Genomic DNA, 24,566 nt, shown 5'->3' on the forward strand with positions numbered 1-24,566 from the left:
GTATGTTCCAGTGACCTATATTTACCAGTTCAGAGGGGGCTTGCATATAGGGGGCTTGCATGTTTGACAAAAATAAAATACCTAAAAACCTGTATGTTTTCCCTTAAGCTCCTTGGAGGAAGATAGGAAACACATAAATTAACATGGGTAGACAGAAAGCTTGTAGTTCATAAAGATTATGTACTTAAGGAATTTGTGGATTATAAAGTGGCTTACTATGTTTTCTTAAAATATAAATTTGACTGATAAAAAACTTTAACATGTAATTAATTACAAGAAAATTAAGAGAGACATTAAGAAAACTTGGTCATAACTCAACAAACAGCCACTATTTATGACTTCACACTGAAAGCTATGGAAAAGAATCTCCAAGCCCCACTTAAAAGATGCAGGAGCTGGGGCTGGCACCCTTAGGCCATCTTAGGCTGCAGGGGTCGTCAGTCTTCCCTGAGCCTTTCCCCCCTAAAAGGGTTTTTTTGTTTTGTTTTCTATTTCTATTTCTCATGGCTTCCCCAACTCTGCAAATACCAATCTCTTATATGTGGGTTTTGGCTACCTATGCACCAGCACTTGGATGATGGGAATTGCTATTAATATATATGCCAATAATGACAACACTGACAAAAGTTTGCCAGGAAAACATTCAGAAAGACACAGAACTTTTAGAAGACACCTTTCAGGCCTCCTCCACCAGTTTGCTGCTGCTGGGGCTCTTGCAAGGCCCTTTTTAGCAATCAGATTCTAAAAGCAAAGAATCAGTGTTTGTAGGACACACTCTTGCTTCAGAAACAAGAATTAGCTTCAAAACAGGAATTTGAACATTGAGCTGACAATATGCCACACCCTTATGCTAAAGTATACAGAGGCCTCCTCTGAGCTTTATTGTAGTTAATGTTTACACACATCAAGAGTGGAATTTGTCCTGACAGGCTAGAAGGAAATCAGTTTCAGATTTACGATGAACAATTTCTTCATAGAAACTTTTTCTTCATAGAAACTGTACCTCTATTTCTTTCAGAAAGGTGCTGCTATTGTAGATAACACTGAATGCTGGTTATATTCCTGTGCCAGCTTACCTAAACCTTCTACTGCTGGCTCATATCCAGCAATAAGATCCTGCCCGAAATATACCATATCTGCAAATCATGGCAGCAGAGCTCAGCTCTAAGAGTGGATTTTCACATCTAGAAGTGGTTTGTAGTTGTTGAATAGCCAAGAATCAAGAAACTACATTGACATAATGCACTGGTTTTATTAGAACTGAAATCCCGACGTTTCAAAAAATATAATTTACTCTGAAAGATGTATATCTTTCAGTTTGTAACTCACTGACTTGTGACTTGAGGAAGATCCAGGAACCTTTTTTATTGCAGTTCAATGCTTTTGGACACTGAGATTTATTTCAACCCACAGGTGTCATACAAACAAAAAGCATGCTTACATTTTGTATTTGCTACAAAAAAAAAAGCAATTTTTTAACCTATCTCAGCTGTAAGAAATGATTTATACACTGCTGCCATCCTCTGGCAGAAGACTTCCTGAGATGATTCTAGAAAGAATATCTAAAATCCATCCACTGTTAGGAGTGCTTCCACAGCAAGTGTTCAGTGTGGGATGGTAACGTTTTCTTCACTCGCTTTTTATGCAGCATCCTCATGATATAATCATGGGACCAATATCCTGTGTTTTCCCTTAAGTCCTGTCTTTTCTCAGACTGGCAGAAGATTGCACTGTAAGCCACTTAACACAACACAGTGCTGCACTACCCTTATACTTTTGACTGAAAAGCAAACATATATTGGAAGGCTGTTAGCAAGAATACAGGTAACTTGCAATTTACACACTTAACTTTGCACAATCAGCTTTATGCGCTTGGGGGGGGGGATTTAAAAAGGTGATGGGCATCTGAGGGGAAAAACTTTGGCAATCCACCTGCTGTTGAACCTAATGTGCTTTGACTATATGTGTTTTTGGCTATAGGTGTTCTCCGTGGAACACAATCCCCGTGTAAGTTGAAAGTGGCCTGGGACGCCATGTAACGTTTCCCAGCTTTCCTTTCTGGACATCTTCTGAACAGATGGAAGCGTCTCAAGAAAAACTCCTGACGCTTAAACACCAATGCTGTTACCAGCTACATAGAAGGAGCTCATGTTCCGACAAGATCCACTGATATTAAAAGGCACGGCTAACTTCAGCCCATTAATTTCAATGGGTCTATTCTAAGTACCACTCAGTTGTCTACAGCACATGGTCTTTAGAAGAGCCTTTTCTGCATCCAGTCAGTAAGACCCAACTCTCCAAAAACCTGTGGCACCCGATTTATAATTTTACTCATGTCCAGAAGGAAAACTGATGAGGTACTTTGCAAAATGGGGACCTTAATAGTGTGAGTGAGTATTCTAAAAAACTAATGGGACATTATGCATAGATAGCATACAATGGGTCACACAATCACTGCATCCAATATATTATCTCAGTGGGGCGAGTTACAGTTACCAATTATACACCAAATGCAGATCTCTCACCCACAATAAATGATTTGTAAAACAAAGAAAAACATTTTAACTTTATTATTATTTCACTGATTCTTAAAAGTTAAAGCAAAGACACTGAGCATAAGTCACCATGATTCTTTGGCCAATGCAGGTACTATTGATCAGGCTTATATAAAACAATTCTTTAAAAAGTTTGTAGCAAAGTAATTGATGACTCATGGTCAAATCTGTTTGTCTGAAGAAGTGAGACCCAGAGTGGCCTCTGAGGTAACAAGCAATTCTTCTGTGCTAGTTGTGTAGGGAAATAGCAATGGCACAACGGTATACAGCTCCCTCTCCAAAAGACTATGTTGTGTCTTCCTCCAGGGCTTGCATGATTTCATTTTTACCTAACAATAAATCCATTTAAAATGAAAACTTTTCCTACAGACATCTCTATGCTTTTTCATCTTCTGAAACATCAATATGTTTATAGAACTTCCAGGCCTTCAAATTGCAGCCTTTTAGGATTGTTCCTAGCTGTTTCCCAGGCCCCACTTCATAAGTATAAGGAAATCCTACTCCTTTTTTCCTTTCATAGATGGCATGCATCGTCTGCTCCCATTTCACTGGTGAAACCAACTGCTTCACTAACAAGCGCCGGATCTGTTTCGGTTCAGTGTATCTCCGGTTTTCCACATTTGAATAGACAGGGATGAGAGGCTTCTGAATATTAATTGAGTTGAGGGCTTCAGACAAAGGTCCCACTGCTGGCTCCATAAGTTGCGTATGAAAAGCACCACTGACTGGCAGCATTTTCACTCTCACAAATGAGTACTTTTTCGAATTTTGCTGCAAAAACTCCAAAGCCTGAAATAAAAACGAAACAGAACACTGAACCACAAAAACAGAGTTACTGCCTTCAATCTAGAACTGCTGTTAATGTCATTTGGCTCTTAGGAAAACCCTATAAATTCATTGTGGCCTACAAGTCAGAGGACGCATGCCTCCAAGAGAAAGAAAATAAAGGACATAAAAAGCATACAACAGAGACTTAAAACTTTATAGGGAAACGTACTGGCTTAGACTTTGCTACCCAAATGTTGGCGGGTGGCTTTTATACCTTAATTGCATTTGTTGCGTTTCCATTTTTGTTTTATACCAAGGGTAGCCAATGTGGTGCTCTCCATATGTTGTTGCAATACATCTCTGATCATCCCTATTGGCCATGCTGCCTGGGGCTGAGGAGAGCTTTGTTCAAAACATTTGGAGAGCACTAGGTTGCTACATGTGCTTTACATCATCACTGCATGTCAGTTAGATCCTGTTGCCAGGTGACAGGCTTCAATTCTAATCCCAATTACAAGCGGCTGCCTTTGAATATTGTTCAGAAACTTCAGAATGTAGCTGCACAGCTGTTGACCAGGGTTAGCAGAACAGCATGCATTGGGGATATTAAGGAGCTCCACCAGTCAGTGCCTATGTTCAATTCAAGGTACTGATGCTTAACTTTAAAGCTAGAAAAACTTAGTCGGATAAACCAGGGAGTCCCTTTCACTATGAGGTCATCTGGCCCTGATATCATCTCTGTCTGAGGAGAGCAGCCCTTTACCCACTGCAAATGTGCTTGTCTGTAAGACCTGTTTGCCTAAATCTATTGTACTCCCCGCCCTTTAGAAATCAGTGAAAATCTTTTCATTGTTCCTTTGATTTCAAACATTAACTTATTTTTAATGCTGTTCTTCTGCTATTCTCATTACTATTGTTCTTATTATTGTGAAATGGTTTTAAATGTGTTTATTATTATTATTTTTAAAAATTAAATATATCAATTGATGGCTATTAGTATAGGTACTTTGCATGTAAAAAAAAGCAGGATAAAAATACAATTCATATAACAAGCAAGCAAACTTCTCCCCTCAAAATACAGAATATGACTTAAGTACTACTGTTCTCTTGGCTGTCAGCAGTGCTACTGAAAACCCCACCAATTTCCAGATATTCAGAACCATTATTTTGAAATAATACCTGCAAATGTCCTGCAATGACTCTGCTGCCTGGAAACAAGTAGTTTGAAACTTCACATACAGGATTTTCAATGCCCAATGACTTGCAATATTCACGAGCTTCCAAGCAAGCAGTGACATAATTTGAATTATGCCGGCCAATAACAGATAACATTCCACTTGGGACAGCTTCTGATGCCTCCTGCATGGCTTCAGCACGCACCTTCACTGCATATAAGGCTAGAGAAAAGAAAGAAACTCTAAGAGGACTTAACTTCAGCATAAGATAAATGGAAGCTACAAAGAAAATTGGCTGTGATTTTACAAACTTAAATGCATGTTTCCATGTAATGATTTCATAGAGAGAGAGGTGAAAACTCTGAAATAATATTGTATTCTGTGATGTAGAGTAGCAGCTTTCAAACTTTTTTACTTCCAGGGAACCCTTTCCATATCAAACTGACCACCACAGTACTTGCATGTGGTGCAGAAGATTCTGGGACCTGTTCCAGAGTGCACAGTCAGTTATAAAGAACACTGGCTAGGCTGCTGTCTGCCATGAACAGAAAGCACACCACGGAACACACCCATGCAGCTGTGTGGTCCTTGTCCACAACTGAAGAACATCTGATACACATCCACAGAGTTCAGGGGTTCCCTAAAACACCACTAATGTAGATTCAAGATGACCAGAACCTAAGTATCCAGGAAAATTAAGCATGAAGGGCTGGCAATTTGGATTCTTGCAACAGGGACCCATATGTATATTTTTTCATGCTTTCACTCTGGTTAACATAGATAGGCTGCATTCACATAACATGCCAAGCCATGCCTAAGGAAATTTAGTCATTTGGACATCACACCAAACTCTCATTTAGCATGGCATAAACAAGTCTAGCCTCCTAGGCTTGTACAGTCCCACAGCTGAGGAGAGCACTGAAGTGTTCACTTCTGCTTTTATTTAGAGGTGAAACTCGAAAAATAAGAATATCGTGGGAAGGTTCATTTATTTCAGTAATTCAACTTAGAAGGTGAAACTAATATATGAGATAGACTCATGACATGCAAAGCGAGATATGTCAAGCCTTTATTTGTTATAATTGTGATGATTATGGCATACAGCTGATGAAAACCCCAAATTAACAATCTCAGAAAATTAGAATATTAAATGAAATCAGCAAAACAAGGATTGCAAATAGAGCAATATTGGACCTCTGAGAAGTAGAAGCATGCACATGTACTCAGTACTTGGTTTGGGCCCCTTTTGCATCAATTACTGCCTCAATGCGGCGTGGCATGGATGCTATCAGCCTGCAGCACTGCTGAGGTGTTATGGAAGACCAGGATGCTTCAGTAGCAGCCTTCAGCTCTTCTGCATTGCTCGGTCTCATGTCTTTCATCTTTCTCTTGGCATGAGTCTATCTCATATATTAGTTTCACCTTTTAAGTTGAATTACTGAAATAAATGAACTTTTCCACGATATTCTAATTTTTCGAGTTTCACCTGTAAATGTTGCTTCCCATGTCACCAGAGCTGGGAAAGGAGAGGCACAAAAGCCAGAGAAGCTGGGCTCATGCACGCTATGCTAAAACATAGTTCAGTGTGATGTCCAATGTAGTCTATGCTTTTGCACATCTGAATTAACAAGCCAACAAACAGAAACCACGGTTTGAAGTGAATTTGTCATCCATGGCTTAGCAAGCCTTTTGGGTGTTTGGAAGCTCAAACCATGGTTTCAGTTAATAGAGTTCATACAAGTCATGATTTCGCATAATGCTCAACTAAGCTACTGTCTGCCCCAAGCTGTATTTATGTCAACAGAAGCTAGACTTCAGACTAGCTGAAGCAACTTTCCTGCAAGCAATGATATTTAAATTCAGAATCTTACAACTTATTCCCAATATGTCTATGAAGATATTAATACAAGAAATCCTCACATTTTATCCACTGCAAAGCTGGTTATACTTTATACTTTTGTACACATTATATGGACTTGATCTGGATTTCAATTTTACTTACTTATTACTTAAATAGCACAAAGATGTAACACATAAAGTTGAGGAAGAAATAAAATAGCTGGACACTAAGATACCCTTCACTCAGTGGCGGAGGAAGAGGAGTGTGCGATCCGGCAGTGCGATCCTGGTGGGGTTCCACCGTGGCTGCCTCCCTGCCCGTGCTGGGCACCACGCCCCTGCAGGCGGTGTGCCCCATCCCTGCCTGCTCTCCGCCCCCCTCCTGGTGCCAGAGCATGAAGCTCAGCCACTGCCTTCACTAGCAGAGGACCACAAAGAATTGTGTGCCAAGACTAATGCGCCAGAGTCAGCAACACGAGTTGTCTGCTGGCACCTGGGGCGCATGTGCACGTGGGCAGGGGTGGGGTGGTCACCTGGGGTGCATGTGCACGTGGGCAGCCATCACCACTGGAACCAAGCAGGGCCATGCTGTTCTGCCTCCCCACTTGCAAAAGGAGGAGCCCAGCGAAAGAGCCTTGGCATGTGAAGGCTCCCCACTCCCCCAATGCTGGCCAGGCAGCCATTCAGCAAGGGGGCTGGAGATGCAGCAGTGAGGCTGGGCTCCAGGGCCCAGAGACCCCCAGCAGCAGACAGGGCAGGATGGGGATCCCAGGGGGGTGCCTGGTTTGTGCCCCACCCCCAAATTGTGCACCTGGGGCTACACCCCCCCTGCCATGCCCCCCGGCTACATGCTATCCTTGCATTGCAAAGATTTTAGATAAACGTTTAATATGAAAGTGCAAGGGTACTTTCTTGATACCTTCTGCATAGTCTATGGCTCCTGCAAAAACAAGGGCTGCATATTCTCCAATGCTGAATCCAGCAGCTGCCACACAGCTCTCCACTACCTGTAGAAATTTAAAAGGTCTCCAGTAAGTAACAAGTGGAAGTGATCCAGAAACACCCTACGCAGTTCACATAGTGTGAGAAACGCAGGCATCCCCGTGTGCACTGTCAATTGTGGCGCAGCCTGCTTCTTTCTCCTTGGCACGGAGAAAGTGGGCAGAGGAAAGTCTCCCTCCCTTTCTCCTAACATAGAACTCTAGTGAAGCATCCAGGAAGCTGAACGTTGGGAGAGTTTGGGGCAGACAAAACCCAAGTGCTTCACGTAGTCAAACTACGGCACTCCCTCCTACAGGAGGTGGCGGCCTTTAAAAGAGGATTGGCATGTCCAAAGTCTGGCCCTGGGGCCTAATCCGGCCCGCCGGTTGGTTTAATCCGGCCTCTGGCAGTTTATTTCCGGGGGGGGTGTGTGAAATCTAAGAAAAAGCACAACATCAATCCTTTAAAAAGGTCGGTAACTTTGGTCGGCCCTCAGGGACGTTCACTTCATCAAATCTGGCCCTCACTGAAAAAAGTTTGGACACCCCTGGATTAGACAAATGGAGGTGAGGAGAGGGCAACCCTTGGCCACCACAGTCAGAGGCAGTCGGGGATTCTGAATGGCTGTTGCTGGAAGCCCTGGGGGTGGGCGATGCTCCTGCTCTGGCCCTGCCTTCCCACCCAGCGGGCGGGCGCCTGCCTGGCCCTCTCTCGGGGAGACTCCTGCCTGGCCCCGGGGGCTGGACTAGATGCCCCCGGGGTGCCCCTCACCCTGGGCTGCTCCTGGTGCAGCTTCTCCACGGCGGCCAGGGAGCTGACGAAGACGGCGGGCTGGCTGTGCACGGTGCGCTCCAGCTGGGCGCCGGGCCCTTCGCAGCAGAGGCCGAGCAGGTCGTAGCCCAGGACGCCCTCGGCCACGCGGTACAGCTCCCGCACGTTCGGGTAGCGCAGGAGCCCGCGGCCCATCCCCACGAACTGGCTGCCCTGGCCGGGGAAGAGCAGCACCGAAGCCTCCTCGGGGGCCCGGCGCGCCTTCCCGCCAGGCCGCGGCGCCTCGTCCTCCGCCGCCGCCGCCGCCGCGTCCCGCAACAGCCCCGCCGCCTCCCCCGCGCCGGGGGGCCTCGGGGCTCCGCCTCGGCTGAGCCATCGCCGCAGCGCCGGGAAGGGGAGAGCGCGGCCCGCGGAGAGGCCCGGCGGCAGCAGGCGCCGCGCGGCGGCGGAGGTCGCCATGGCAACGGGAGCCTCCTTCCGCGTGCGGGGCCGCAAAGCGAGAAATGCAAGGCCCGGTCCGTTAGCAAAAAGCTTCCCCCGCCGCGGCCCGGAAACCCGAGCCGTAGAAAAGAGGGTTCCACCCCACCCAAGGTCCCCCCTCTCTCTACACGTGCTCGTGGGTGTCAGCGGCAAATACAGAGGCACAAATCCACAGACACGTATCTACCACAAAAGCACAGAGGCACAAATCCACTGGCACGTATGGCTCTGAGGAGTACGTATGTGCCAGGTTGTTGCGTGTGTGTGCTGTGAGTCACAGAATTAAAGAGACACAGACTTTTCTAGATTCGTATATGTTTAAAGTGTGAAGATGTTAAGGGAGATAAATACACCTTAATCCAATCTTTGGTAGCTGAAAAGTATACATGCACACGGAAGCTTATACCAAGAACAAAAGTTCTCTTAAATTTCACATCTAAAAATGCAGTTAGATATACATCTCTGCTTAGAAGTTAAGGCCTGATGAGCTTAGTCTGTGTGTTGAAGTTACCTTTATACTGCTGACAATAAAAAAAATAAAGGGCAACTATAAAACAGGAAAGGTTGTGTTTTTCTTTCATGACCATAGTGTTCAAAATTAGTTTTAGCTTAAATGGTGGGATCAAGAGGGAGGAGTTATGGGTCCAGATAACGGATTTCCTCCAAACATGCCTGCAGCTGAATTGCCACCATCTTCTCGAGCACCTTGCCCCCCCCCAGCTGTCACCTGAAGGTCTCCAAGTGACTTAAAAAGGTAAAGGTACCCCTGCCCATACGGGCCAGTCGTGACCGACTCTGGGGTTGCGCGCCCATCTCGCTTAAGAGGCCGGGGGCCAGCACTGTCCGGAGACACTTCCGGGTCATGTGGCCAGCGTGACGAAGCTGCTCTGGCGAGCCAGCGCAGCACACGGAAACACCGTTTACCTTCCCGCTATAAAGCGGTACCTATTTATCTACTTGCACCCGGGGGTGCTTTCGAACTGCTAGGTGGGCAGGAGCTGGGACCGAACAACGGGAGCTCACCCCGCTGCAGGGAATCGAACCGCCAACCATACGATCGGCAAGTCCTAGGCACTGAGGTTTTACCCACAGTGCCACCCGCGTCCCTTTCCAAGTGACTTACAGCAAAGGAAAATATGCATTGCTTAAAGCCATAGGCTCTCACCTGGGAGCCTATCTCTTTTCTGCTACCTCTGTCTCCCGCATTTGCCTTAAACCTTCAGAATTTCTTGGAGGGCTTTCTTGAAGTTCCCAAAATAAAATAAAAAGCACACATTGGCTCAGCTGTGATGTGGCTGAGAGAGAAGGGAAAAGGCCGTTTCCGCCAAAGGACCAGGTTTTGAAGCAGTGGTTCTCCAAGGGTGTTGCAGGAGAGAATGGCAAATGTGGCAGGAAGATTCAAGGACAATCAAAGAAACATCTAGACATTTTAGCCTAGTCTTGTAAAGGTAAAGGGACCCCTGACCAGTCGTGAGTGCGGCGCTCATCTCGCTTTATTGGCCGAAGGAGCCGGCGTACAGCTTCCAGGTCATGTGGCCAGCAGGACTAAGCCGCTTCTGGTGAACCAGAGCAGCGCACGGAAACGCCGTTTACCTTCCCGCCGGAGCGGTACCTACTTATCTACTTGCACTTTGACATGCTTTCAAACTGCTAGGTTGGCAGGAGCAGGGACCGAGCAACGGGAGCTCACCCCGTCGTGGGATTCGAACCGCCGACCTGATGGGCAAGCCCTAGGCTCTCTGGTTTAACCCACAGCGCCACCCGCGTCCCTTAGTCTTGTATACTATGCCATCAAAATAATTTTATGTGGTCACTGTTATGTACTGAGTTGAATAGGATCCAAACTGCAGCAGTCTGATTGGTCCTAGAACAATAGGATTCAGAATGCAGCAGTCTGATTGGTCCTAGAACAATGCAGCAGTATGATTGGTTGGCAGGAACTACCCAATCATGCTCCAGATAGAAGTGAATCCACAACCTGATTGGCTTACAGTAGAATTCCGGAATTAGCCAATCATGTGCAGCCCATTGTGTAAATAATGTATATAAAGCAGATACTTTGAGGGGACTTTCATTCATTCCTCCTCACCACTATGAGCTGAATAAAGAGCATGAAATCACTGTGCGACTCTGAGTATATTTCACTGGCGACGAAGGTGGGATCCCGCTGAGCTGACTGCCACACACAGCACCGCAGCACCGCCACCTGCCGCACCGCTGCCTTGCACCGTGTATCCAGGCTTCAGCTCCGGGACACAAGGAACTCAGAATGGCAACCGACAGCAGCTTCTCGCCGTTCAACCCAGCATCTGGAGACTGGGAAGCGTACGCCTCCCGTTTCACCTTCCTCCTAGAAGCCAAAGGGGTCACCGAGGAAGAAGACGCCAAGAAGAGGGCAATATTCTTCAGCGTCTGCGGAGAGGAGACGTTTGAAATCGCCCGGGCTCTCCTTGCGCCTGAAGACGTTGCTACTGTTCCATACAAAACAATAATGGAACAGCTGAAGGGGCACTTTTCGCCACAGCCCTCAGTGGTGGCGACTCTGAGTATATTTCAGTCACAAAACCAGAAACCATATCCACGCCTCTTTTTAAGAGCATTGGCTATTCTACAGTTAGAAATAGCTATTCTACACATTGTTGCGAGAAGGGATTTTCAAATATGAAAGATCTGAAGATAAAAAGGAAATGATACTTTCTTTGTCTCAAAGTAGACCTAATGTCAGTGAGATGAGCCGGCAAAAGCAAACTCAGGCCTCTCACTGAAGTTTGCAGACATACTTAAGGCATCTGTATCTGAAGAAGTGTGCATGCACACGAAAGCTCATACCAATAACAAACTTAGCTGGTCTCTAAGGTGCTACTGGAAAGATTTTTATTTTATTTTATTTCGATTAAGGCACCTGTGTAAGAGGCTCGTGCATAACAGACGCATTGTGTTATACTTTCTGGCTGCCGCGGGGTCCTATGATGAAATGGTTGCGTTCTGTGTTATAAATCAGGCGCTGCCAGGAGTGGCTTTATTCTGGTTCCCAAAGCATTTCCAAAGCGCCTCTTCCTTGCTCTCCACAGCCTCGAGATGGGCGCGCCCCTTGCTCCCTTCTCCGCCTCCCGCCCGCCCACTGGGCCGCTCCCTCGCTGCCTTTCCCACAACCCTTTCGCTTTCTCCGAGCAGCGAGGTCAGCGGAGGAAGCAGCGGCAGCAGCAGCAGCAGACGCAGGTACGGGAATCTAACGCCTTTGAGAGCCCTTGCTCCAGCAGATGCGCACTGAGGACTAGGAGCGCGGGCAGCTTCCTAGGACCTGTAGAGCTGGAAGGGACCCCCCGGTCATCTAGTCCAACCCCCCCTGCAATGCACGAACCTGCCACGTGGGGTTCGAACCCGCGACCTTGAGATTGAAGAGTTTCAAGGTCTCCCGACTGAGCCGTCCCGAACCTCTGCTTAAAGACCTCCAGGATCACAGGAAAGGGGGAAAGTCCATATAGAGGCAAAGGCACGAGGAGGTTGTGCCTAACTTGGGAAGGGCGTTACCCACAGCTTGCGAGGAAGGCAGGGGCTCCGCCGAGTCGGGCGCGTATCCCCGATGGTCCTCCTGTTGCCAGAGATATTGTTACCTGGCTGCCCTGAGCAGGGAACGTAGTAACCGCTGAAAGGGCGGCGTGAAATCCTGGCAGCGCATCTCCCGCGGCCCATCTAGGCGATCCCCACCTCCGCAGGCGAGCAAGTTTGTAGAAGTCAGCGACTGAAAACGGAAACCTGGAGAGATGGCGCCTGGCCTCCTCAGCTGCCAACATAGAAACTAAATAGGAGAAAGCAAACCCCACAACTTGCTGCAGAGGATGGGTTGGGGTGCTACTCCAGCTCCCCCCCTTCCAGGCTTCTCCTAAAGAGCAGGGGGTCCTCTAGCACCTCTGTATTGTCTAGATAAATCTCTTCCATCCCCTCCTGGAGACTTGGAACAATTTGCCCAATGCCTTGATAAACCACAGCAATTAAATAAAGAGCTGTATTTATAATTTCTTCAGAGTTTTTTTAGGGGGTGGGGGCAGTTACAGCAAAACAGCCCCCCATCACCAGCCAGTTCATCCAAAACTAACTGCCTAGCACCCACGATTTAAATGAGCTGCGGTCATTCAGGTTGAATCAATTGCATATTAGGGCTGTTTGGTGATGTGTGCCTTTTCTTGAAAAGTTAACCTTGCTTTGGGTTCTTCTACAATTCCACACCGGCTCAGAGCATTCAACAGGAGAGAAGCAACTTTATAAATCTGCGTCTGTTGCTGCCTTTTTAAGGCCAGGGCTCTAGAGGCCTTCATAAAAAAGGTAAAGGGACCCCTGACCGTGTTAATTCACTGGATGATTTCATTCAACACTTTGTTTCAGCAGTTGAATTTCTCCATGCAGTTCAGCTTTAAAAGACACATGCTAGACAGCAGCTACCTTCACAACTAGGAGTCGGTACTTGGCTATATCAAAGCAAGTTTGCAAGCAGGAGTCGTAGGGGTTAAGGGTCTAAAGAAAGCAGAAACCTGACTGGTAGAGCAGGTGCTGATTCTGACATGCTTAACTCCCACACTAGCCTGAAGCAGTTTTTAAAAAATTGAATGGAGTAGCATGGATTTCAATGATTATTTGCATTGGAGACTGAAAGTTATGACTGCCTGAATTTAATTTACAGGAGATTAAATGTTTTGTGATTATCGTTCTGTAGCAACATGTTTTACCATCCTTTGGCAAATCTCCATGAAGTGCTTTTTAGGGATGTCACCCTCTTCGGCCACCACACCTGGCCTGCTCTTGTCCCTTGGCCAGCACGGAATTCAGCAGACGAAGCTTTTCTTGGCCTGCAAGAAAGTGCTGAGAAAAATTCACATGTAAAATGTGGAGCTGTTATTAAAGGCCAGAAATAAAAGGAGGAAATCTGTTCACTTGCCACCTTTTGTTTCTGGTCTTGCCTTTGAGCCCTTAACAGTAGCCTAACTTTCTACCAGTTCAGTTTTTTGGCATAGCTGTCAACTTTTCCCTTTTTTAAAGGGAAATTCCCTTATTCCGAATAGGATTCCTCGCAAGAAAAGTGAAAAGTTGAGAGCTATGGTTTTTGGTTGTTGAAGAAGTACTGGGGCTAAGGGATTAATAGGGCAAAGACCAAAATATCCTCCCTTATCCGATGAACAGTTAGAACATAGAAATGAATAAAAACAAATGTGAGGACACAAGGGACCAGAAAATGAAGTAATTTTTCCTAACTCAGCAGAGTAGAGCTAAGGGGAGAGCGTGCAGTTTTCACTTCCTCAGGTCAGTTGTTGCTGTTGTTAGAATTTATATACCGCCCTATACCTGGAGGTCTCGGGGCAGTTCACAGAGTCTCAGTGACCTTCTTATCGCAGCACGCTGGCCGGGGGTGGGGTGGGGGCACTTCACTTGCTAATTTCTAGCCTGCCAAGCGGCTGTTAAAGGCACATTCTTTTTGGGTGGATTCTTAGTCCAGAATGAATTTCCCAACCTGTATAGACTTTCTTTGCTCCTGGATTGGTTAAAGCGTAGCAATTAACCCCTACTATGTCCTGTCAGAGATGCCTATCCAAATTAATCAGATTCACTGAAATAAATGGATTTGGGTTGCTTGTCAATTGATGTCAGCCAGTCCACGCTGCAAATGAGCAACTTTGGGTGGTACCGTTACTTGGGGTGGGGGCTTTTTATTATACCCATTTTCTTCCCTGGCCCCACTTGAGCTAGCTATTACAAAACAGAGTGAATGTGTAAAATGGCTGCAGTTCAGCCACAACCATTACATGGAGAGATTACATAAAAAGGGTGATAAGTTTTGCAAACATTATGAAACAAGTCCGATTTCACAGGACAACTTGATATGAGTGGAAAGGTCTCTACTTGTTTAACTGATCACGTCTCTTACTTTTGAAGCCACTTTTTTCCTGTTAGGCTTGTTGTAGAAGCAATGTAATAACTTACACAACCTCTGCCCTGTTTTACCAAATGTATTATGTAGAGAGTTCAAATTACACTGAAGAGAGGAGGACGGGCGTTTTCCTTTAGCACATTTGCCTCCAGTAGGGAATTAATTCTCATTCTCATGGCTGGCAGAGTCAATATCTTTAAAAACCCCTGGCCCTGATGTTCCTGTGCCTTTCATAGTGAACCTGGATATAGAGAAATGAAACAATCAACATTTTTTCCTGGCATGGAGATAACATGATGGGAAGCATTTACCTTTTGCATGTTGGTCTGCTGCTGGTGTTGTAATAAAAAAAATCCTAATTATTTGCACAAACAATTTATTGACCGTGGCAGGAAGGATAACCTAGTGAGGTACAGTGGAATCCTTACCATGTCAACTTGGAAGTATGTCCCATTGACTTCAGTGGGGCTTCCTTCCAGGCAAGTGGGGTTAGGATTGTTGCCATAGAGCATGTCCAGAAATTCATGTTCATATGCCCAAGAATCAAGGCTTTCTGGGAGATGATATATAATGAAATGAAAAAGGTATTTAAATATACCTTCCTGAAGAAACCAGAGGCCTTTCTTCTGGGCATTGTCGGCCAATTGGTGCCAAAGAAGGAGAGAACTTTTTTTATGTACGCTACAACAGCAGCAAGAATACTTATTGCAAAGTATTGGAAGACACAAGATTTACCCACTTCGGAAGAATGGCAGATGAAGGTGATGGACTATATGGGATTGGCAGAAATGACTGGCAGAATCCGAGACCAGGGAGAAGAGTCGGTGGAAGAAGATTGGAAGAAATTCAAAGACTATTTGCAGAAATATTGTAAAATTAACGAATGTTAGAATGATGTTGGATAGAAATTAAGTGGTTTCCAGCTGTAATGCTTTAAGAGAATATGAAAAAAGGGTTAAAAATAGGCAAAAACATAATGGTAAGGATTTGCTGAACCAACAATTTGAGGTGGAATACAAAAAAGGGAGGTATGAGGAGGTCTGGGAAACAAGCTAAAGGAAAATAAGCAATGGAAAATTTGTGTGTTTTTAATTATTTTTATTTTGTATTTTTGTTATTTTTTTTAATTTATTGTAATACTTTAAAAAATCTTAATAAATATCTTATTTAAAAAAAAAGAAATTCATGTTCATAAAACAGGCAGGTGGAGTATATGTGAACTCTGAGCTTTTTTTACCTTGCTGCACCCAAAAAGAGCCTTTTCTACGTATGCTGAGCAACAGTTAGAACAATTAATTGAAACAAGTTATACGGGTTTCTGCAACACCTTCCTGTGTCTGATGCTGTTTATAAGGCTTGGCCTCCTCGCAGGTCATGCTTCCATTACCATATTTGCTGGAATACTTTTCTCCTAGGAAAGTTGCAACTTCACCCTCTTATTTCCACCTACCGTATTTTTCGTTCTATAAGACGCACCAGACCACAAGACGCACCTAGTTTTTGGAGGAGGAAAACAAGAAAAAAAATATTCTGAATCTCAGAAGCCAGAACAGCAAGAGGGATCGCTGCGCAGTGAAAGCAGTGATCCCTCTTGCTGTTCTGGCTTCTGGGATAGCTGCGCAGCCTGCATTCGCCCCATAAGACGCACACACATTTCCCCTTACTTTTTAGGAGGGAAAAAGTGAGTCTTACAGAGCAAAAAATACGGTAAATCTAATTGAATCCCATTTGCACTTTTAAAAATGCTGAATTGCACACGCACACACACACACAGATTGGGTAACCACAGACAGCTCAAGGGGAGAGTAATAGGCCTGCTCTATTCTGCCACACCTGGAATTCTGTGTCCAGTTCATGGGTGCTTTAGTTGAGATTCCTGCATTGCAGGGGGTTGGACTAGATGACCCTAGAGGTCCCGTCCAACTCTACGATTCTACATGTTTGGGTAAGGACTCACCAGTCAAACACTACAGAGTTTTTTGTATGAACTGAAAACACGCAGCACTGTTCAATAGAATCAGTTCCCCACCTTCAGTCTTTGGAAACCAGTTGAGGCGGCCAGTTTGTTGCTGCAGCAGGGCAGCAACCCTTCCTTGCTTTTGAACCCTCAGCCACTGGGACGCAAAGGCATATAGGCCCAACTATCAGCTTTTCTGCACTGCTAATATTTTGCTGGTATTTGTGAAACTGCACTTTGCAAAGTCAACTCTCACCCAGTTTGCATATTTGTTTCAGAAATGGAAGCGCTCCCCTCATGGGCTCCTGCTGTTGCTTTCACGCTCTTGCCAAATGCCGGAAGCATCTGGGGAGCTAGGATTGTCAAGAAAGAACTGCCTACGTGGTATGAATCACTGGAGAAGCCATCTTGGCGCCCCCCCAACTGGGTTTTCCCACCTGTCTGGGGAGCATTATATTCGTCAATGGGGTATGTAGTCTTATTTTTACAATATAGTTGTTTAAGGCCTTTAAAAATATGTACACTAAGAAATCTGAACTTGCCTAAGTAAATCCCATCAAGCTCTCTTCTGGTTTTGGATATCTGAAGGGATTATGCCCATATTTTACCCTATGGGCTAGAAAACTTGCTTATTAAAAAGAAAATGAAAGTAGAGATTCATAGGGAAATGAAGTTTGAGAATTTTCATGCTCCTTAAGATTGTGGCAAAAGTTCATTTCCAGGTTTTTTTTAGCACTTGCACAGAGATGTAAAGTTTTGATGTCTGCAGTCCAGAACTTAAGGGCGCAGGCTGAGGTATGTATCACTTGGTACTAGGCCTATAAATATAGGTAAAGATAAAGGTACCCTTGCCCGTACGGGCCAGTCGTGTCCGACTCTGGGGTTGCGCGCCCATCTCGCTTAAGAGGCCGGGGGCCAGCGCTGTCCGAAGACACTTCCGGGTCACGTGGCCAGCGTGACAAGCTGCATCTGGCGAGCCAGCGCAGCACACTGAACGCCGTTTACCTTCCTGCTGGTAAGCGGTCCCTATTTATCTACTTGCACCCGGGGGTGCTTTCGAACTGCTAGGTTGGCAGGCGCTGGGACCGAGCAACGGGAGCTCACCCCGCTGCGGGGATTCGAACAGCCGACCTGACGATCAGCAAGTCCTAGGCGCTGAGGTTTTACCCACAGCGCCACCCGCATATATATATATATATATATATATATATATATATATATATATATATTAATAATAATAATAATAATAATAGTAATTTATTATTTATACCCCGCCCATCTGGCTGGGCCTCCCCAGCCACTCTGGGCGGCTTCCATAGAAACCAAAAATACAGTAAAATATCACACGTTAAAAACTTCCCTGAACAGGGCTGCCTTAAGATGTCTTCTGAATGTCAGGTAGTTGTTTATCGCTTTGACATCTGCTGGAAGGACGTTCCACAGGGCAGGCGCCACTACCGAGAAGGCCCTCTGCCTGGTTCCCTGTAGCTTTGCTTCTCGCAATGAGGGAACCGCCAGAAGGCCCTCGGCGCTGGACCTCAGCGTCCGGGCAGAATGATGGGGGTGGAGACGCTCCTTCAGGTATACTGGACCGAGGCCGTTTAGGGCTTTAAAGGTCAGCACCAACACTTTGAATTGTGCTCGGAAACATACTGGGAGCCAATGTAGGTCTTTCAAGACCGGTGTTATATGGTCTCGGTGGCCGCCCCCAGTCACCAGTCTAGCTGCCGCATTCTGGATTAGTTGTAGTTTCCGAGTCACCTTCAAAGGTAGCCCCACGTAGAGTGCATTGCAGTAGTCCAAGCGGGAGATAACCAGAGCATGCACCACTCTGGCGAGACAGTCTGCAGGCAGATAGGGTCTCAGACTGCGTACCAGGTGGAGTTGGTAGACAGCTGCCCTGGACACAGATTTGACCTGTGCCTCCATGGACAGCTGTGAGTCCAAAATGACTCCCAGGCTGCGCGCCTGGTCCTTCAGGGGCACAGTTACCCCATTCAGGACCAGGGAATCCTCCACACCTGCCCGCCTCCTGTCTCCCCAAAACAGTACTTCTGTCTTGTCAGGATTCAACCTCAATCTGTTAGCCGCTATCCATCCTCCAACCGCCTCCAGACACTCACACAGGACCTTCACCGCCCTCACTGGTTCTGATTTAAAAGAGAGGTAGAGCTGGGTATCATCCGCATACTGATGAACACCCAGCCCAAACCTCCTGATGATCTCTCCCAGCGGCTGCATGTAAATGTTGAAAAGCATGGGGGAGAGGACAGAACCCTGAGGCACCCCACAAGTGAGAGCCCAGGGGTCTGAACACTCATCCCCCACCACCACTTTCTGAACACGGCCCAGGAGGAAGGAGCGGAACCACTGTATGACAGTGCCCCCAGCTCCCAGCCCCTCAAGACGGTCCAGAAGGATGTTATGGTCGATGGTATCAAACGCCGCTGAGAGATCCAGCAGAACTAGGAAACAGCTCTCACCTTTGTCCCTAGCCCGCCGGAGATCATCAACCAGTGCGACCAAGGCAGTTTCAGTCCCATGATGAGGCCTGAATCCCGACTGGAAGGGATCCAAATGGTTCGCTTCTTCCAGGCATGCCTGGAGTTGTTCGGCAACCGCTCACTCAATCACCTTGCCCAAGAATGGAAGATTTGAGACTGGGCGATAGTTGGCCGTTGTGGCCGCATCTAAAGATGTTTTTTTAAGAAGCGGTTTAATAACCGCCTCTTTCAGCGGGTCTGGGAAGGCTCCCTCACGGAGGGAAGCATTCACCACCCCACGAAGCCCATCGCCCAGTCCTTCCCGGCTAGCTTTTATAAGCCAGGATGGGCAAGGATCCAGGAGACAGGTGGTTGGTTTCACTCGTCCAAGCAGCCTGTCCACATCCTCGGAGGTAACAGATTGGAATCGATCCCACTCAACTTGACTAGACAGAACTCTAGCACTCTCCCGCCCTGGCCCTGCTCCCACGGTGGAGTCTACTTCTTCCCGAATCTGAGCGATTTTATCTGCAAAAAAACTTTGCAAAATCATTGCAGGAGAACATGTTGCCCGTACGGGCCCCGATGTTGCAGGTGGTTCCGCTAAATTGTGAACCAACTGAAAAAGTCTCCTGCTGCTGTTTTCTGCAGATGCAATAGAGGCGGTGAAGAAATTCTTCTTCGCCGTCGCTATCACCACTTGGTAGGCTCGACGTTGAGCTCTAACCTGTGTCCGGTCAGATTCGGAATGAGTTATCCGCCACCGGCGCTCTAGCCGTCTCAACGATTGTTTCATTGCCCTCAGATCCGTGGAAAACCACGGGGCTGTCCGGGCTCCATGCAATCGGAGAGGGCGCTTCGGAGCCAAACAGTCAATAGCCCTGGTTAACTCCACATTCCAGCGGGCCACCAGGGAATCAGCTGAAAGGCCATCAACATGGGATAAAGCATCCCCTACCACTCTCTGGAAACCATTTGGATCCATTAAGTGGCGGGGGCGGACCATCCGAATTGGTCCCACCTCCCTGCAGAGGGGATGGGTCGCAGAGAAGTCCAGTTGCACCAGGAAGTGATCTGACCATGGCACTTCTTTCGTTTCGCTTTTACTTAGTGTCAGATCACCAACATCCATAGAGGTAAACACCAGGTCCAAGACATGTCCGCGGCTATGGGTTGGGCCAGACTTATTCAGGGACAGCCCCATGGAGGCCATGCTTTCCACGAAGTCCCGAGCGGCCCCTTGTAAGGTCGTGTCAGCATGGATGTTAAAATCCCCTAGGACGACCAAGCTAGGTGTCTCCAGGAGAACATCCGCCATGACCTGAAGCAGCTCGAGCAGGGAATCCTTGGTGCAGCGGGGAGGTCGGTACATCAACAGGAATCCTGTACTGCCCCTATTGCCCAACTTCCAGAACATGCACTAGGAAAACTGGGTCTTCCCAATAGGACGCCTGGTGCAAACTAATGACTTCCTAAAAATAACTGCAACCCCACCTCCCCGCCCACATGACCTGGGTTGCTGTGCGTAAGAGAAACCTGGTGGACAAGCTGCGGCAAGGACATACCCATCTGCTTCATCCAACCAAGTCTCTGTTACACATGCCAGGTCAAGTCCTCCATCCATGATCAAGTCGTGGATGGCAGTGGTCTTATGAATCATTGACCTGGCATTGCACAGCAGCACCTTCAGGTCATGTGGGTATCCCTTGCTGATTCTAGTATCCATCCGGTCAGGACCAGACCCGGAGGCAGGAATAGTCCTCAGACGACGATTAAACCTGCCCCCTCTGTAATGACATGGTCTAGTCTTAGCGTAACTCCTCCTCCTACCCGTGATCACTGAGATCGGTTGTCCCAGTGCATCCGCCCCTGTGGAACATGCCCCAGCCATTTTGTGGGCTGGGGCCCACTCCCCGGCAGCCCTGACCCCTCCCCCTAAGAACAAAATAACACCTTAAACAAACAAACAAAACCAATAAAACAATACAAACAAAAAAATGTAAAAATTACAAAAACATCAAAATAAAAAAAATAATTCCCCAAGCCCAACCAAACATCCATCCCACCCCCACCCCCCACATACAAAAAATCCAAAAGAACTTTTTAAAAAACATTTTAAAAACACTCTGTGCCCCTCCGGCAGTAACAACTGTCCTAGTGAGGCCTGTCAGGCCCCGCCCTGGGCCAGGTGGTAAGTGGTAGGAAGGAGCAGGGCCCTCAGACACTCACACAGGGGAGTCCTCCTATATATAATAAATAAATAAATATAAATATACGTACCTACAAATAATGGTGGAGCATGCACATTTGCTAGTACAAATGCTTGGGTAGGTGCAGTAGCCCTGTATGACGCTGCCTTATGCCGAGTGCGGCCATTGCTCCAGGTGCATCAGCATTTGTGTTCACTGACTGCTTTCAAACAGGTCTTTTCCAGCAATACTTGGAAATGCCAGGGATCAAACCTGGGTCCTTTTGCATGCAAAACATGTGCTCTCCTGCTGACAGATGGGCCCTTCCTCCAATGCCACATGACAGTCATAAGATAACTTAGTGTGGCATCACTGCTTCACCTTCTGACAGCAACCCTGACATTTGCTTGCAAGAAACAGCTTCCTTCAGAGCTGCAGAGTGTGGTTTGCAGCTGAGAACTTGCTTAGGGAATGGCTGTACAGGAAGCTAGGTAGCCTTGCTGCTTGGTATTTGCATACCCAAGCAATCATGATAACAATGTTATTTTTTGCACCCTGCCCATCTGACTGGGTTGCCTATTAAAAGCAGGGATTTGAAACCCTGCCACTAGGACCTAGCTAGCAGGACAGGGAGTTGATCCCATCTGTTTTGAACAGGTTGTTTCTGCAAAGTGTTTTCCACATTGTTCAGTGCCACCTGGTGGAAGAGAATGCGAAAGCTAGTTTTCACAAGCTAAGTTTACACATCATCTTCTTTGGCAATCACTCATAGCTGAGTAAGATTGTCTTCCATAAACATGGTTTTAACAATGAGTCCATAAATGACTGTGGAGGCCAATTCTGGATCCAAGTGTTCTTCCACAGTGGGGACATTGGTTTCAGGGCAGGAGTTGATCATGGTGTGGATTTGCCAAGCGTGCCTTCCTCCTAGCATGTTTCTCCCTTGTGTCCTGAGTTCAAGTGTCTTCAAAGTCCATGACACCTTTGGTGAAGGCTGTTCTCCAATTGGAGCGCTCGCAGACAAGTGTTTCCAAATTGTTGGTGTTTATACTACATTTTTAAAAATTTGCCTTAAGACAGTCTTTAAACCTCTTTTGTTGACCACCAGCATTACACTTTCCATTTTTAAGTGCAGAATAGAGTAGTTGCTTTGGAAGACGATCATCAGGCATCTGCACAACATGACCAGTGCAACGAAGTTGATGTTAAAGAATCATGCGCCAAATGTCGCATGTAATTGCACATTACACTTAAATGTAAAGGAACAGCCCTGCTGCTTGAAACACCTCGTCTTTTAATGTATTCACATTTATTTCTTGCTTCTCACATATGCAATATATTCCACCCTTCCTCTAAGAAACTTGTTTTTATCCTTATCAGAGGAGCCTGGCTGCAAATGTCACTGAGCAAGCTTAAGGGCAGAGTAGGAATTTGAGCTTTGGTCTCCTGATTTATGCCAACTGTCTTCACTCTAATAAGCAAAACCTCCTTGGTTGCGACACTCCCAGTAACGGAATTTCTATTCTCAAAGAGACAGCCAGATGCCTGATGGGTCCTGTCCTTTAGGAGGCAGGTTTGGGTGACGGGACATTTTGTTTAGAAAGGCCTTTGGGCAAAGGACCGAAAGTTTAATAGTTGCATTTCATTTTAGTTAGTTTTAATCTACCTTTTAAGATTATAAACTGTTTTATTCCAGTTCTAATTCTTGCATTTATCAATTTGTTGAAATGTTTTGGAAAGGTAGCAAGTTATGGTTAATAATGGAAGTTTGGGATACATAGTTATGAAAAACATGGTGACATTAACAATTGTGATGAGTATTCAACTGATTTTGGGGTGGGGTGGGTTATTTAGGATTATTGTTAACAGGTTTGTAAAATTTTATACACTTAATAGTTACAGTATATATAGGCAATATATAGGCATTTGTGGCTTGAGAAGGATAAGGAGACTTCAGTGTTCTCTAATGGGTCAGAAACCCTGGCAAGGTATGAAAGTATTAGCGTCTCATGACTTTTGCATTATTCTCAGCATGGAGTTTAGGATTTCTGTTAAAGTCCTCACGCACCCAGTCCATTTTCTGACAAATGACATTTCCCATTCTTTCAGATATGGTTCTTACCTCGTGTGGAGGGAATTGGGAGGCTTCAATGAAAAATCCCTGGTTCCCCTTGGGCTGTACGCAGGAAACCTGGCATTAAATTGGTCGTGGGTCCCCATATTCTTCGGAAAGCACCAAACAGGCTGGGTAAGTGGGGCAATGCTCTGTGTCAGTCCATGCCCTTGTGGCTTAGAGCAGTGGTTTGCCAGCTTTCTGCCTTAAGGGAATTCTTTCAGCAATAAATTACCCACTGGGAAACTTGTATGTGTTGTAGAGTTGTCAGAGGAATGCTTATTTGTTTTTAATTAATTTTAAATTTTTAACTGCTTAATATTTATAAATCGCTAACCAGTATACAAAAATACAACCCAAAAGCAGCAATTCATCAATAATGGGGTCCAATTTTATGAGTCACGTGAAGTCTGGCCAGAAATCTGACTTTCAGAGACATCTGAAGTTTCTGACGGATGATCCTTCATGTATGGCAGAGGGAAGGAGATTCCACTGTGCAGAGTTCCCACAATAAGGTGTTGGGAATGTGAGCAATAATGAGGACAGATCATGTTGGCATGCTCAATCAAAATCCTTGGAGCTTTGGCTGTTTGACTTTTTGCTTTACAAAAGCCCATGGATATTTGGGTATGTTGCTGTTGAAGGGGTCAAGTACTACATTGGGTAAATGCCTGTAATCAGCACAAAAACAAGGCAAAGGGGTGTGTGGCTGAAATTGCAGTTCTTTGTAGCCCTCTCTGCTCTAGGATCCCATGAAGAACTCATTTTAATGTCATTTATTTCTTTTTCAGGGGCTGGTGACTATATTGCTCACCACAGGAGCAGCAACAGCTACAACTACTGTCTGGTACCATGTCAACAAAACAGCAGCATATTTGATGTACCCTTATTTAGCCTGGCTAACTTTTGCCTCTGTGCTGAACTATCGTATCTGGAAAGACAATCGCAATAAGAAACACCCGTAACACACATTTTTCCAGGGCTATTTTCTATAAAAAAGAAACATTTTCTAAGTTGGATTCCAATTCCACCACCCCAGTGCTTAAACCATATGTTGTCTCAGATTTATTGCTTAATAAATCTAATAAACTTCAGTAACGGACCCAGAAATTGTGATTATTAATGTATTTGTAGCCAGGTTGTCCTTATGTCCACGTCCTTAATTTGGGAAACACACATGTATGCCCAATTGCTTGCTCATCACAAGAGAGTCTGCAGTCAGATTATGAGCTGTCTTCATTCGGAAAGCACTGTGTTTGAGGCCGCATGCACATTTGACCTGCAGATGCAGCCTTCTGGTAGCCACACGCACTGGTGAACCAGCCCAAAAAATAG

At 46.0% G+C, this 24,566-nt stretch overlaps 2 protein-coding genes and 1 long non-coding RNA gene across 4 annotated transcripts in view; 2 read left to right on the top strand and 1 right to left on the bottom strand.

Moving 5' to 3' along the window:
* The window catches only part of LOC310763600, a 62,711-nt gene that overhangs the window by 36,618 nt on the left and 1,527 nt on the right, over positions 1 to 24,566 (top strand). The window lies entirely within an intron of this gene.
* On the bottom strand, positions 2,539 to 8,563 carry MCAT (malonyl-CoA-acyl carrier protein transacylase). 2 transcript variants are annotated; one of them, XM_083615926.1, is made up of 4 exons: positions 8,255 to 8,563; positions 7,257 to 7,344; positions 4,503 to 4,720; positions 2,539 to 3,344 (listed from the first exon to the last, which is right to left on the bottom strand). In XM_083615926.1, exons 1-4 carry the CDS (start codon positions 8,546 to 8,548, stop codon positions 2,931 to 2,933), a joined length of 1,014 nt encoding a protein of 337 aa, XP_083472052.1. In that variant the 5' UTR covers positions 8,549 to 8,563; the 3' UTR covers positions 2,539 to 2,930. The 2 variants fall into 2 exon arrangements, with proteins under 2 accessions (XP_083472052.1, XP_083472051.1); XM_083615925.1 differs by having other exon boundaries at positions 8,090 to 8,563.
* On the top strand, positions 11,683 to 24,333 carry TSPO (translocator protein). Its single transcript, XM_083616067.1, has 4 exons — positions 11,683 to 11,788; positions 16,725 to 16,914; positions 23,228 to 23,366; positions 24,023 to 24,333. Exons 2-4 carry the CDS (start codon positions 16,727 to 16,729, stop codon positions 24,194 to 24,196), a joined length of 501 nt encoding a protein of 166 aa, XP_083472193.1. The 5' UTR covers positions 11,683 to 11,788; positions 16,725 to 16,726; the 3' UTR covers positions 24,197 to 24,333.

Source organism: Podarcis filfolensis (genome assembly GCF_964270895.1).
Source record: "Podarcis filfolensis genome assembly, chromosome: 5".
Classification (NCBI taxonomy): Eukaryota; Metazoa; Chordata; class Lepidosauria; order Squamata; family Lacertidae; genus Podarcis; species Podarcis filfolensis.

Coding starts and splice junctions, on each gene's coding strand:
- MCAT (XM_083615925.1), bottom strand. CDS start 8,548: ATGGCGACCTCCGCCGCCGCGCGGCGCCTGCTGCCGCCGGGCCTCTCC. Junction 4,721..7,256: donor AGCCATAGACTATGCAGAAG/GTATCAAGAAAG, acceptor TCTTTTCTCTAG/CCTTATATGCAGTGAAGGTG. Junction 3,345..4,502: donor TCATTGCAGGACATTTGCAG/GTATTATTTCAA, acceptor TTTTTATTTCAG/GCTTTGGAGTTTTTGCAGCA.
- TSPO (XM_083616067.1), top strand. CDS start 16,727: ATGGAAGCGCTCCCCTCATGGGCTCCTGCTGTTGCTTTCACGCTCTTG. Junction 16,915..23,227: donor GCATTATATTCGTCAATGGG/GTATGTAGTCTT, acceptor CCATTCTTTCAG/ATATGGTTCTTACCTCGTGT. Junction 23,367..24,022: donor GAAAGCACCAAACAGGCTGG/GTAAGTGGGGCA, acceptor TTTCTTTTTCAG/GGGCTGGTGACTATATTGCT.